Source organism: Spea bombifrons, chromosome 4, assembly GCF_027358695.1.
Source record: "Spea bombifrons isolate aSpeBom1 chromosome 4, aSpeBom1.2.pri, whole genome shotgun sequence".
In the NCBI taxonomy this organism is placed as follows: domain Eukaryota; kingdom Metazoa; phylum Chordata; class Amphibia; order Anura; family Pelobatidae; genus Spea; species Spea bombifrons.
Genome location: NC_071090.1, coordinates 112120692 through 112134273, shown reverse-complemented (window position 1 = coordinate 112134273; position 13582 = coordinate 112120692). Strand labels below are relative to the sequence as shown.

The 13582-nt window shown below is 44.8% G+C and overlaps 1 protein-coding gene across 1 annotated transcript in view; it reads left to right on the top strand.

Annotated features, from left to right (window-relative positions):
* LOC128492488 (beta-1,3-galactosyltransferase 5-like) overlaps positions 1 to 850 on the top strand; it is a 2187-nt gene extending 1337 nt beyond the window's left edge. Inside the window, exons 3-4 of the mRNA XM_053465070.1 lie at positions 1 to 620; positions 654 to 850. The exon at positions 1 to 620 is cut by the window's left edge and continues 86 nt beyond it. Coding sequence (XP_053321045.1) covers positions 1 to 357 — 357 coding nt within the window. The 3' untranslated portion in view covers positions 358 to 620; positions 654 to 850. The remainder of the gene's footprint in view (positions 621 to 653) is intronic.
* Positions 851 to 13582: the final 12732 nt, after the last annotated feature.

Genomic DNA, 13582 nt, shown 5'->3' with positions numbered 1-13582 from the left:
CTTTGGCGCCATCCTTCTGTTATGCGCTCCACCAAATACCGCATCTCCAAGACTCTCTACCCATTCCACAGATATCCCTCCTTCCTCTCCGGTGGAGGCTTCCTCTTCCCTGGAGCCTCGGTTAAGATCCTATACGAAGCCTCCAAGACGATCCCAGTTTTCCCGTTGGACGATGTGTATTTTGGGTTCTTAGCTCTGGCAGGAAACTTAACCTACCGGCACGATGCCCGGTTCCACGTCTACGGTTTGAGGTACGATGCATGCAAGTACCGGCAAGCTCTGGTGGTCCATGGGATTGGCCCAGAGCGTCTGGTGACCGTGTGGAATGGAGTCCAGGAAGCCCGGTGTAAGATATGAAATTACAGCCTTATTTTCTCCTCTGGACCTTCTCGATTGCCAATTAAACCCTGGGATGTATGGACTGGGACCTGCTTGTGCATAATGTTGGCATCTGCTGACGCACACTCTAAGGCGTAAGCATGTGAAGAGAGCATGTTCTGTTCTACACATACAGATTCCCCGTACCGTGTACTCGCAAACATGTTCTGCTCATTCAAAGCTCTTAGGTTACCGCGTGAAGACCTAAGAGTCTCCGGGGCAGATTCAAGATGGCGCATGGGGTTATCTTCCCCAAGCCCAGGATGGCGTTTGAGGTTCTCAGCAGCCGCGTCTTGGACCTGCGATGGATCTGCGATGGAGGCGAGGGTCTGAGCAGCTGGCGGGTTTTCTCTCTCTCTGCAACATTCTCTACGGCGAAGAGAAATGACATCATCGGACGGGGCAGAGAGCGCCAGCAAGTACTAGTGGAAAGATCCGTGCTGCGCAGGACTTCCCCTCCATCGAGCTGCCCCACCGGGGCGGGAATCAGACTCAAATCCAAAGTCTGAAGAAGAAAATTTGTTAAAAAAAAAAAGTTTGAACGGAACCTGCTGAAAAAACTCGAATCAAAAATTCTATATTAGCGATATTTTATACGGAAATAAAGAAATGATCGTTCTCACTCGGGGAGCGGCTTCAGAGGTTTTCCAATGAAAATATTTTTTGATGGATGAAGAAATTGGGGAATTTTGCGCAGGTTCACCGAATGCACTTTGTTTTTGATCTAATAAATCGCGTAACGCTGAGTAACGTGAAATGTGACTTTCCCCCCTTTAATTGTTTGCTTAAAACTTTATTTATGATAAAAGTCCCCAAAATTATTTCTTTATTTATCAATAGGAAAATGAAAAGGTTCCGTGCGTTTCTTAGAATAAAAATCTGAATTCTATTTTTACCGTTTATTCCAAATAATATGTTTTCACCAATTGTAAAATTAAATATATTCTTCATACGTGTCTGAAGATGGGGAGGAATTACACATCAGGGCAGTTTTATCTTGGGGTTGGGTTTTGTTATTTTAGCGCGATAAGATTTACTGGCGAGATAAGATCCGTCTGACAGAGGGCAATGTTTTCATTTTATACGTTTTCATTTTATACTCTTGCCAAATTTGGTTCACTTTAATACACCGTCACTTTAAATGTGTAACATAGTACACGTTATCACTTTACATGTATGATGTAATATAGGGATATTAGGAGGTATAAGAGGGCACATGTCTAGCTATTTATATTTGTCTATTTGACATGATTTTTACACTTTAATATATATATGTGATTTAATATCATTATTTCCCAATATTTTTTTTTGTAGAAAATATTATATTCCTTTATTAATTGTATTTTTTTATAAACTGCACTTTTTTCACTTTTTAAATTCATATGCACTTAAATCTGCACTTTGTTCAGAATACGGACTCATTTGGGTATAGGGCAGTGTGGGATGTGCTTCATACTTTAGTTGCATATTTGCTTGTAGTATTTCTTTTTCTTTTTCCTCCCCATTTTACTTTATTGCTGTGGCTCTTTAATGTTATTAAATGATTGCGTCTACATTATATGTACTTGGTCGTCCTGATGACCGTTCTGCCGATACACCTTCTTCCCCTTTTTGGGAGGTTTGATGACAAAATACCATCCTGAAAGCCCCTGATCTTGGAAGCTAAGCAGGGTTGGGCCTGGTTAGTACCTGGATGGGAGACCGCCTGGGAATACCTAATTTTGCGGGTTTTGTTTTTTTTTTTGGCGTGATGTCATCATGCAATCATATGGTTTGGTCTGGTCACATGATCAGACATTGGCAGAAGGGCAACAGGAAGAGATTAAGTTACGGAGACGCAGGGTATTTACTATGTGCCATTAATATGTCTGATTATTTGTAATATACCGGATAACATGGATGTAAACATTTTAATTATCTGATGTTTCTAAATCACTTGGTGATTGATTGTTTTTAAATAAGAAATGTAATTATCACTAATTATTTGCAATACTTGGTGTGACTGAACCTGATTGGTTGCATAGAATTATACTCATTACCTAAGCGTGTGATTTGGGGCGAAGTGTTAGCTTGACAAAGGCCCCGTTTGGCCGAAACGTTGCTTTTGTTTGCGCTCGCTTAATAAAGCGTCCTAGAGACCGGAAGCTGTTCGGAGTGCCGGGATTCCTTTGTCCATTGCATGTACATATTAACCCCTTAACAAATCAATAAAATAACCACAGACACAGAATTGTAAATTGGATAAAATTGGCCGTAGCTTTATTTAAAAGGGTATGAGAGGCATTAACAACACAAACCATTTAACGTAATAACCAAATAACTTCTTGTATATAATACACCAAATACAATCCGCCCTTTCTCAGCCAGATTGTGTAACACCAAGCCTCTGTCCACCTCAACACAGAGGCGACTTTTACCCCTTATAAAACGACGACAATATAACATATTACATACATTACATTTAAACACAAAAGGGAGGGGGGGACGCTTGCTCAGCAACAGCTCCTTGAAGATTTCTCTTGAGGTGAATTTAACCCCTTCAATCTCAGGGGTTTTTGGTACCTCAAAGCCCAGAGCAATTTTGCCATTTTTGGGGTATGTCGGTTCAGCGATTATTCTCTTTTCTTGTGAATAGTGTACCCATGTAAACTATATATTGTTTTTTCAAGGAGAGATAGAGCTTTCGTTTGATACCATAGTTACATGATTAGCTAAAAATTTAGAATGAGAAATTTAGTAAAAACTAGCGAAGATTAGAAAAATATTTTTTTTTTACATTTTCCCTCTGAATCCTCACAAAATTAGGTAAAGTGATGGAAAATCCCCTCCAAGTTTATTAATTCAGGTGTCCTGATTTCAGAAATACCTAATTTATATAGATTTTCCAGACTTTCCCAGCACCAGGGAGCATTCTATTAGGTGTACAATTTTGTATAATTTTTATGCCTATGGCATAACGGGTTTGGGGGTTGTGAACGGGGGCAGGAGGGTTACACTGGCTAGATGTTATGCTAGGGCAATGGGATGTAAGTTTTTTTTAAGAATTTTTTTATTATCTTTTTTTTATATTTTTTTACATTTTGTTGTATTTTTTATATTTTTTTTTTACACAGTAATGGTAAGAGGTCCTCCTAGGGACCTCCTGAACATGCCAGTGATGTCACAGTGACATCACAGCTCACATTATAATTTTTTTAGTATTATTTATATTATTATTTTAATGATTTATTTAATATTATTTTTTAAATGAATTAACTTTTTTTTTTTTCAGCTTTTCCGTTTCAGGACGGGAGGGGGAGTGAGAGAGATGGTCTCTCACTCCCCTCCCCGCGATCCCCCTGCACCGATCACACTGTGATCTCTATGCAGGTCCTCACAGACCTGCATAGAGATCGTAGCATCTCTGTGCCTCATCGGAGGGCAGGATATCCCTGCAGGGGGATATCCTGTCCTCCGATGACCTTCCGGGTTACGTCAGCAGTGACGTAACCCGGAAGGGAATGCCCGATCGCGCGTTTGAAACTGCGATCGGGCAGTTAGCGATAGCGCGATCGGGCAGTTTACCGGTAACAGCTTACCAGCTTTCATGCTGGAAGCTGTTACAGGCGATTGGTGTCAGTGGGGAGTCCAGGCTGTCAAACGACAGCCTGGTCTCCCGTGCAGCGGCAGGGATGTGTGCCTGACGCTGCACGAAGGGCTGGACGTACCGGGACGTCCATAGGGGTTTCTTTGTGGGCGTTTTTTGGACGTCCCGGTACGTCTATAGGGAAACGAAGGGGTTAATCTCTCCGTGCAGCTTATTTATTTGTTTTAGAGTTTCCTCGCGCCGTGAGCACAGCTGACTGCACCAATCGGCTGTGCTTATTTTTCCCGCCGCACAGAACGACCACTCAAACCTCGTGCTGCAGCACAGTTGATTAACCAATCAGCTGCGCTAAATAAACTGCCTGCCCAGCAACCTAGAATTAGATTTAGCTAGCCTAGCCCACCAAAACTTTATGCCTTCACTTTTCTGACCTTTTAGTGACCCCTGTTATATAACTAATGTCCAGCAATGGACAATTAGCGCGCCGCTTAGGCAGCTTGCGCTTTCCATTCTTTGTTAGAGGGCGATGTTTAGGCCCCTGGGAATTCGCATAGCTTAATGTACAGGGCACATGTATGAGTGTGGGCGAGTGCGTAGTGATTGGTGGGTGCATGGCGTGGGGGCGTGCATGTCAGAGGGTATATAGGGGTGAACTTTAGGTGACCTGGGTCATTGCCATTTTAATAGCCGGCTAGCAGTCACTTCCCTCCCTCCCTATGTTTTTCTTATGTAATTTTCCATGTTTAACTTCTTTTCTTTGTCACAGCAGGCGGGTGGCGTGTCCTTGCCGCTCAGGAATTGGTGTGGCTGGAGATGGAAGTCGGGTCTCAATCCTCCCCTAACCTCTTGTGGTAAGGTCAATGACCTTGGTCGTGCCCACCGAGCTTATGGTCGGCTGGTGGTCAGCACTGGTAGATGGGCAGCGCAGGAAGCTGTTGTTTGTGATGTTGGACGAGGGGGGGGGGTGAGTACCTCTGTGGTTTTTCAGGATGGAAGCTGGGCCGGCAAGGACAGAGTTAATTTGTTACTGTGTTAGTTGTGGCTGTTTTTTCTGTGTTTATAAATGTGTTTTTCTCTTAAATATAGGCTAACACAGTATGCTTTGTGTTTCTGTAATAAAAAGCTGTGGCTTCTTTTCATCCGTATTCAGTTGTCCGTGTTTTATTTGGGAAGTGGTCGTGGGTTGGTTAATGGGTGGCTTATCCCGGAGCGCTATCCCCTCTTCTTCATCCATGTGAATCAGTTACTAGGCTGTATTCTGTTCCAATAAAAAACACTACTGAGAATCTTCACACGTCTCGTAACCAACAGGAGCCGCCACCAAAAATCCCCAGCGCTGTATACAGTAATATAACCCCCCAGCGCTGTATACAGTAATATAACCCCCAGCGCTGTATACAGTAATATAACCCCCAGCGCTGTATACAGTAATATAACCCCCAGCGCTGTATACAGTAATATAACCCCCCAGCGCTGTATACAGTAATATACCCCCCAGCGCTGTATACAGTAATATAACCCCCAGCGCTGTATACAGTAATATAACCCCCAGCGCTGTATACAGTAATATAACCCCCCAGCGCTGTATACAGTAATATAACCCCCAGCGCTGTATACAGTAATATAACCCCCAGCGCTGTATACAGTAATATAACCCCCAGCGCTGTATACAGTAATATAACCCCCAGCACTGTATACAGTAATATAACCCCCCAGCACTGTATACAGTAATATAACCCCCAGCGCTGTATACAGTAATATAACCCCCAGCGCTGTATACAGTAATATAACCCCCACCGCTGTATACAGTAATATAACCCCCCAGCGCTGTATACAGTAATATAACCCCCCAGCGCTGTATACAGTAATATAACCCCAACACTGTATACAGTAATATAGCCCCCAGCGCTGTATACAGTAATATAACCCCCAGCGCTGTATACAGTAATAACCCCCAGCGCTGTATACAGTAATATAACCCCCAGCGCTGTATACAGTAATATAACCCCCAGCGCTGTATACAGTAATATAACCCCAACACTGTATACAGTAATATAACCCCCAGCGCTGTATACAGTAATATAACCCCCAGCGCTGTATACAGTAATATAACCCCAACACTGTATACAGTAATATAACCCCCCAGCGCTGTATACAGTAATATAACCCCCAGCGCTGTATACAGTAATATAACCCCCAGCGCTGTATACAGTAATATAACCCCCAGCGTTGTATACAGTAATATAACCCCCAGTGCTAAAAGTTACCCAAAAACCCAGATTAACCCGCCACCTTCCCTCAAATGAAGACACATTAGAGGGGTAGGGATTTTGGCCACAGCTTTATTAGAATAAACATTCCCCAGGCCAGCGGTAAAACACACCACCAATTCTAAACCGACCTGCCAGCTGATGCACTAAACCCAACAGGCAGATAATTACCCCAACAAGCCAAGAGTCCTAGCCCCGCAGGTGCCATAATCCCCCCCAGCCCATTAGGGGCAAACATTCCATGCTTATTTGTAACCCACGCTGGCCAGGGGACCACAGCTGTGACAATCAAACAAGACGAGATTAAAAAAGAAATGTAACAAACATATAAAAAATACGAGCCGACCAAGGGAACCGAGGGGAACGTCTGCGGGTGACAAAGATTCACCTCTTACCCCCAATATAACCCTAATAGCTGCAACAATGTTACCGCCACCCACCAATCAAAAGAGACCCTGACTGCAGCCCTGGGCCAGCAGTCATGACCCCCCCCCCATTGGTGCAGGGGGCCCCTTTACTGCTTTGGGGCATCCGCTGAACCATCGTAATTCTTTTGCCCCCCCAGTAGGGGTAATATTATCGATTCCCGGGGGCAGGGTTAGTTAGTCGCATATTAAGGCAAATAATTGATGATTTGTTTTTAGGAAACGATGTGTGAATCAGAGCTTGGCAGCGGAGTGCCTTCTGTTTAGGGTTGGATAAGGGCTCATGCCTGTGCCTGTGCCTGTGCCTGTGCCAGGATTAGACGCGGGAACGCTGCGCCCGGGCCTGTTCCTTCCTGTACAAAAGAGCCTTGACTTGCTTGGAGCCCAGAACCGGCTTCGGTTTTATGACTCATCTGTCTCCCATTTGCCCCACTTGGACCTAAACGATCTGTTCAGCTCCCCTCCCCCTCCCGGGTGTGTATATCGCAGTCAGATCTGGGTGAGGTCGTTGCATATGGACGGCACGAGTATCAATTTGTTGCTCAAATGTTCTCTCGTGTACAGCAAGAGAGCAGTAGAGCTAGGTGAGCAGACAGCATTCAAGTTTTATTTCACTGAGAGGGTGGTAGATAAGTGGAGCGGCCTCCCAGCAGAGGTGGTAGAGGGTAATACAGCGAGGGGATTAAACATGCATGGGATAGACATACGGCTCCTGAATCTAAGACGAGACCAACGACTGATTAAGGTCTTTACAGCAGGAAAAAGTATTGTTATTTATGTATAGTTATTATATGTATTATTATATATATTATATATTATTATTATTATTATTAGACATTACTTCCCAGCTCTGTCATTCTCCTTGGCTTGTTTTCGGGGTCCATGGCGTGTGCACCCCGCAGACCCCAAAAATATTTACACGGACACGGGGTCCCGCCGTCCCTGTGCAGTGTTCCTAATTTTTTAACGGCGGGCTTTGAATCACCCCAGGGCGTTAATCGTAATCCTCATTCCTTTAACCCCTTCAGTCCCAGGGGTTTTTGGTACCTCAAGTCCCGGAGCAATTTTGCTATTTTTGCGCTATGTCGGTTCAGCGATGATTCTCTTTTCCTGTGAATAGTGTACCCATGTAAACTATATATTGTTTTTTCAAGGAGAGATAGAGCTTTCTGTTGATACCATAGTTGGATGATTAGCTAAAAATTTTGGATGAGAAATTTAGTAAAAACTAGCGAAAATTTGAAACAAAACACCTAATTTTTTATACATTTTCCCTCTGACTCCTCACAAAATTAGGTAAAGTGATGTAAAATCCCCTCCAGGTTTATCAATTCAGGCGTCCTGATTTCAGAAATACCTAATTTATATAGATGTTCCATACTTTCCGAGCACTTATAGGGAACATACTATAAGGTGTACATTATTCGTATAATTTTTATGCTTATGGCTTAACGGGTTTGGGGGTTGTGAACGGGGCAGGAGGGTTATACTGGGGAGATGTTGTGTTAGGGCAATGGGATGTAAGGGTTTCTTTTCTTTTTTTTTTATTACTGGTATTATCTTTTTTATACATGTTTTTTAAATTTTTAATTTTATTTTTTGTATTTTATACATGTTATTAATGCCAGTGATGTCACAATTATTATTTATTGTATTATTTTAGTGATTTTTTTTTTTTTGAAATCCCTTTTTTTTTCTCGCTCTCCTCCCTGCGATCCCCCTGCACCGATCGATGCCTCAGCGGGATCAGGGGATATCCTGTCTTCTGGTGACCTTCCGGGTGACGTCAGCAGTGAATGCCCGATCGCCATTTAAAAATGGAAGACGACAGGGCAGGACGTACCGGTAGGGGACTGAAGGGGTTAAACACTTTGCTGCCCTATCGTATATCATTATGTTCCTGCGATACCCATTTAAGCATGCGCGTCGTTATTGGGTAACAATGCCACTTAATTAAATTGCTAACAAGCACTTATTTTAGCTCCCGCTTGTCGTCATTTCACAAAACACAAACACGCCCGGTTTCTTCTTCTTATCACAAAGCCCTGTCCGCAACGCGGCCTCTACAATGCCACAGGAATAAACACCCGGATAGAAAAGCGGGGTCAAAATATTATGATGAGGCTCTCGGTACGCAGGCCCAAAAGTGCCTGTTAACTAAATCCAACCAACGCGCGGAGCCCCCTCTTGCACGCGGTCACGAGCGGTAAGCGATCACATGACATTACATCACGTGACCCGGTTGAAGTGCTTGGCTCCCCATCCCACGTTCTAAGCGTTAAAACTGGGCTCTAAATGATTAGCGACCCTAAGCCTGGTGGTCCTGGGGCACTTGGGGCACTCTGCGGATCCCTGTGTGCCGAGACTCTGGCTTTCCCAAGTGGGAAAAGTGGACCCAGCAATGATGGGAGCTGCAGCGCCAAGCTGCCCGGGGCTGAGAAGAGCGGCCAGCCATGATGGAGGCCGGGTGGCCTTGGCTTACAGAACTCCGGTTCCTATCACGGAGCGCGACTCGTCTTATTAATAATCTCGGGGGGTAATTTTAGAGCCAAGAAGCCGCAGGAATGTTTTATTGGTTATTTTACACGTTTGACCCAGAAACGTCCGGTCAGATACTCCCATAAGCCGAATCATTTGTGCTCTTCTGACGACTCTCTATTGTCACCCAAATTCAGTTCCTGATAAACCGGTTCCATCGCCTGCGTGTCCCCGCTCGCTCCCCATCGTCCTAGTTTCATCAGGATTTGCAGGGAACGCAATGTTCCCCAAAACGTACGCCGACCGTCGAGGCGGAAAAATCCCGTTTCCCGGTTCAGGCAGAGATTTCCGGAACAAAAGATTGTAACAAACTCAGAATTCCATCCTCTGCCAGCTCCTAAGACGCCGTTCATCTAAAACCTGTTATAAAATATATATATCTTAGGCCACCGTTTGCTGTTTTTCTCATAAATTTCAACAGAGAAATGCTAATCCTACCAAAATTTTAATCGGGGGGGGTAAATTTCATTTTACCGCGGGCCCCTTCATTTCCGGGCAACAAATTACATTCCCTGCCGATTCGCTTCGTCTCCCCTCTCTTTCGTCTCCCCTCTCTTTCGTCTCCCCTCTCTTTCGTCTCCCCTCTCTTTCGTCTCCCCTCTCTTTCGTCTCCCTTCTCTTTCTTCCCCCTCTCTTTCGTCCCCCCTCTCTTTCGTCCCCCCTCTCTTTCGTCCCCCCTCTCTTTTGTCCCCCCTCTCTTTCGTCCCCCCTCTCTTTCGTCTCCCCTCTCTTTCGTCTCCCCTCTCTTTCGCCCCCCCTCTCTTTCGCCCCCCCTCTCTTTCGCCCCCCTCTCTTTCGCCCCCCTCTCTTTCGCCCCCCCTCTCTTTCGTCTCCCCTCTCTTTCGTCTCCCCTCTCTTTCGTCCCCTCTCTCTTTCGTCTCCCCTCTCTTTCATCTCCCCCTCTCTTTCGTCCCCCCTCTCTTTCGTCCCCCCTCTTTCGCCTCCTCTCTCTTCTTGCATCTATCTTTGTCCGCATAATTTCTGTCGCATAACACGTCGCAAACTTCCGCCAAAATTATCCTCCCGATTGAAAGATCGAGGGAGAGGACGTCGCTGCATGCGAGAGCTTATATCCAGCTTATGTCTGCGGAGATGCGAGAAGAAAGAGAGAAGATGATGATGCGGAAGAGTTCTGCGGAGAAGGCAGGGAAACATTTAGCGAGCGCGAGAGGAAGTGTGAACAATAATGAGAGTGTCAGTGAGCGAGTGTGAGAGTGTCAGTGAGCGAGTGTGAGAGTGTCAGTGGGCGAGTGTGAGAGTGTCAATGAGCGAGTGTCTGAATAATGAGAGTGTGAGAGTGTCAGTGAGCGAGTGTGAGAGTGTCAATGAGCGAGTGTCTGAATAATGAGAGTGTCAGTGAGTGAGTGTGAGAGTGTCAGTGAGCGAGTGTGAGAGTGTCAATGAGCGAGTGTGAGTGAATGTGGCCCCCATTCTCTAGCACGCGGTAACATGATGAATTCTCTCTTTGTGCTCAGATTTCGGGATCGCAGATTTTATCCCGTTACCATTTTTTCGTAATCTTGACGTTAGCCATTTCTGGCGAAACCTTTTTTTCTATAATTTAGGCTCAGTAGAAAGCCTGAGAATTAGAAAGAAAGTAAATAAATGTAACAATCGAATGACGTTCGTTCGAATATAAAGAGCGTTTTATGTGCCGGCGCCGGGCAGCAGGACAATGAACTCTTTATCATCATTATTATCTGGAATAAAGTCAATAAAAGGTAAAAGCGTCGTTCGTTTGATGCCGGAACGTCTGAGGTCAACGGAGTAACAGAAAACATCCATTTCATGGAACCACACGGGCCACGGATCACCGGAGCAGGACTCATCCGGCCCTAACATGCGCAGGCGATTTGAATACCGGGTCGGATTCACCGCAACCTCGCCCTCTCTTCCAAATTCTACAATTATTTGCAGTTGGGGATTTTTATCTGTCGGCGACTAAAAGCTTCTCTCCCAACATGCGCAGCGAGGGCTCCTTGGTTTCTCTTTCCGTGACTCGTTTGCATCCAGTAAACCGCTTGTGAAATGCGTTATTACCCAATAAAACATCGCTTTGCTAACAACGTTAGCCTCCCAGCAGATGTGGTAGAGAGAATCTGTTGGTCAGCGACTTCCATCTGCTTTTAATGACCGGGTCATGCTGGTCCAAGTAAATGTTCATGGAATTAGGAAATGCCCCCCAGACAGGCCGAGGACAGCCCCGTGGGGCACTATTAGACCTTGAATGCCGTCCACTTCCCGGTGACATAAATCCAGCGGGTCCAGATGAGGCGCAGGACTCTGGCTCCATGTGCCCCGATCAGGAGCCGGGTTTGGGGGTCCTCGTTGCCCCTTCCTATCCCTCCCTGGACATTCCCTTCCTATCTGAACCCTTTTTGGGAAATGTTTTATAATATTTACTATTCTTTTAATATCTTTTTCCTCCCCATGACCTGCTTCAGGTACGTTGCCAGTATTTAAATTACCAAATCACTTGGTCAGGGCAAACCTGGCGAACCGGTTCTGTGTAATAAAGTTTTCAACTCCACATCTCTTACTGCCACCACTAACCAGCAGAGACGGCCGGGGCACGAGGCGTGAAAGACACATCCGAGTCCCGGGGCAGAGGGGTAAGTCTGTCTGCCAAGACCCCCCCCCGGGCCCCTCTTTCTTTCCCTAATGCCCATATTTCCTCCCCAGTGCCCCTCCACTGATGTCCTTGTCTCCTCCTCTATGCCCCTCTTCCCTTCCCTGATGCCTCTCTCCTTTCTTGATACCCTTTAGCCCTTCCCTAAAGCCCCTCTCTCCTCCCCTAAAGCCCCTCTCTCCTCCTCTGTACCTATCTCTCCCCTCTCCTGTGTTCTTCTTCACCCTGATGCCCCTCTCTCCTCCCCTAAAGCTCCTCTGTCCTCCCCTGTACCCCTCTCTCTCCTCTCCTGTGTTCTTCTTCACCCTGATGCCCCTCTCTCCTCCCCTGATGCCCCTCTCTCCTCCCCCGATGCCCCTCTTTTCTAGGAGGTCAGAATGTTTGCTGGGTATGAGGGGATCGCAGGGTTCTACAGCCCTAAAAGCCCCGATAATGTGTATAGAAACAGCAGGAAACGGCTTTATAAATTAACCCATTATTCTCCTAATAGCCCCGCCTCTAACCACGCCCTAAAATAAAAGTGCCCCTCTGTGGCTGTTTTTGAGCACTTTTTGCCCCTCAGGCTCTGTGTGTTGCATTTGTTTGATTTGAATCAAAGATATCAATGTAAATGTTTAGCAGGGGCGCCTTTTAATTAATGAATTAACACATTTAATTAACGAATTAACACATTTAATTAATGAATTAACACATTTAATTAACGAATTAACACATTTAATTAATTAATTATCTTAAATGATTTTCTACTCTTCTATTGCTGAGAAGTTCAAGGAATGGAGAGAGGGACCGGCCCCACCATATAGGGGCGCTACTATATATATCTATATATAACGCTAAAAGAGGCTAATCCCATTCATTCTATATATTTATGACATAAGAACACGTATCATATAGTAAAAATATTACATAAAAGTCATAAAAATTATTGTATAGGAGCCATGATATTAATAATAATACTAATAATAACTACTACCAATAATAATTATTCATTTTACATTATTCTTATTGTTTTATAGTATTGATATTTTATATTAGCCTTAATAATTATTGTATAGCTGTCATAATCATAATAATAATAATAGTTATTATTATTATTTTACATTATTATTGTTTTCTAGTATTGTTATTTTATTATTAAGGTTAATGATTATTTTATAGTAGCGTCCGTTGCGTTTTTTGGGGTGAATTGCATCGTTATTATCTTTGCGTGTTACACGCGTGTAATGGGGATAGTACGCCGTGCAGTAATTGAAGTGATCGGGGAGGATTTTATTACATGTCTCTTTCACACCTGACGCTTATCACAAAGTAAACTCATTAAATGAGTCAGGATGACCTTTATTTCATAGCAGCTCGTTAGTCACACACAGGGCCGGCATTAGGGGTGTGCGGCCGCACAGGGCGCCATGGCAACGGGGGCGCCTGCCCGGGACTTAAAATAAAACATCGGGTTTTTTTTTACTTTATTTAACATCCTTCATGTTAAATAATGAGAAGTAGGGAGAGGGAGTAGATAGTTAGAAGGGGCGGGGGGAATAGTGAGAAGGGGTAGAGGGGGGTAGTGAGAAGGCGCAGAGGGGGGGGTAGTGAGAAGGGGGCGCCAGAGGAGTAGTCCGCACAGGGCGCCAGAACACTTAAGGCCGGCTCTGGTCACACACCTTGGTTTTCAGATACTTCTGGGTTTTTCCCCCAGTGGGGATCCTTCCTCTATCCATCTATGTGTAACCAATCGCAAGAACGGCCCTTTCCTTTTAAG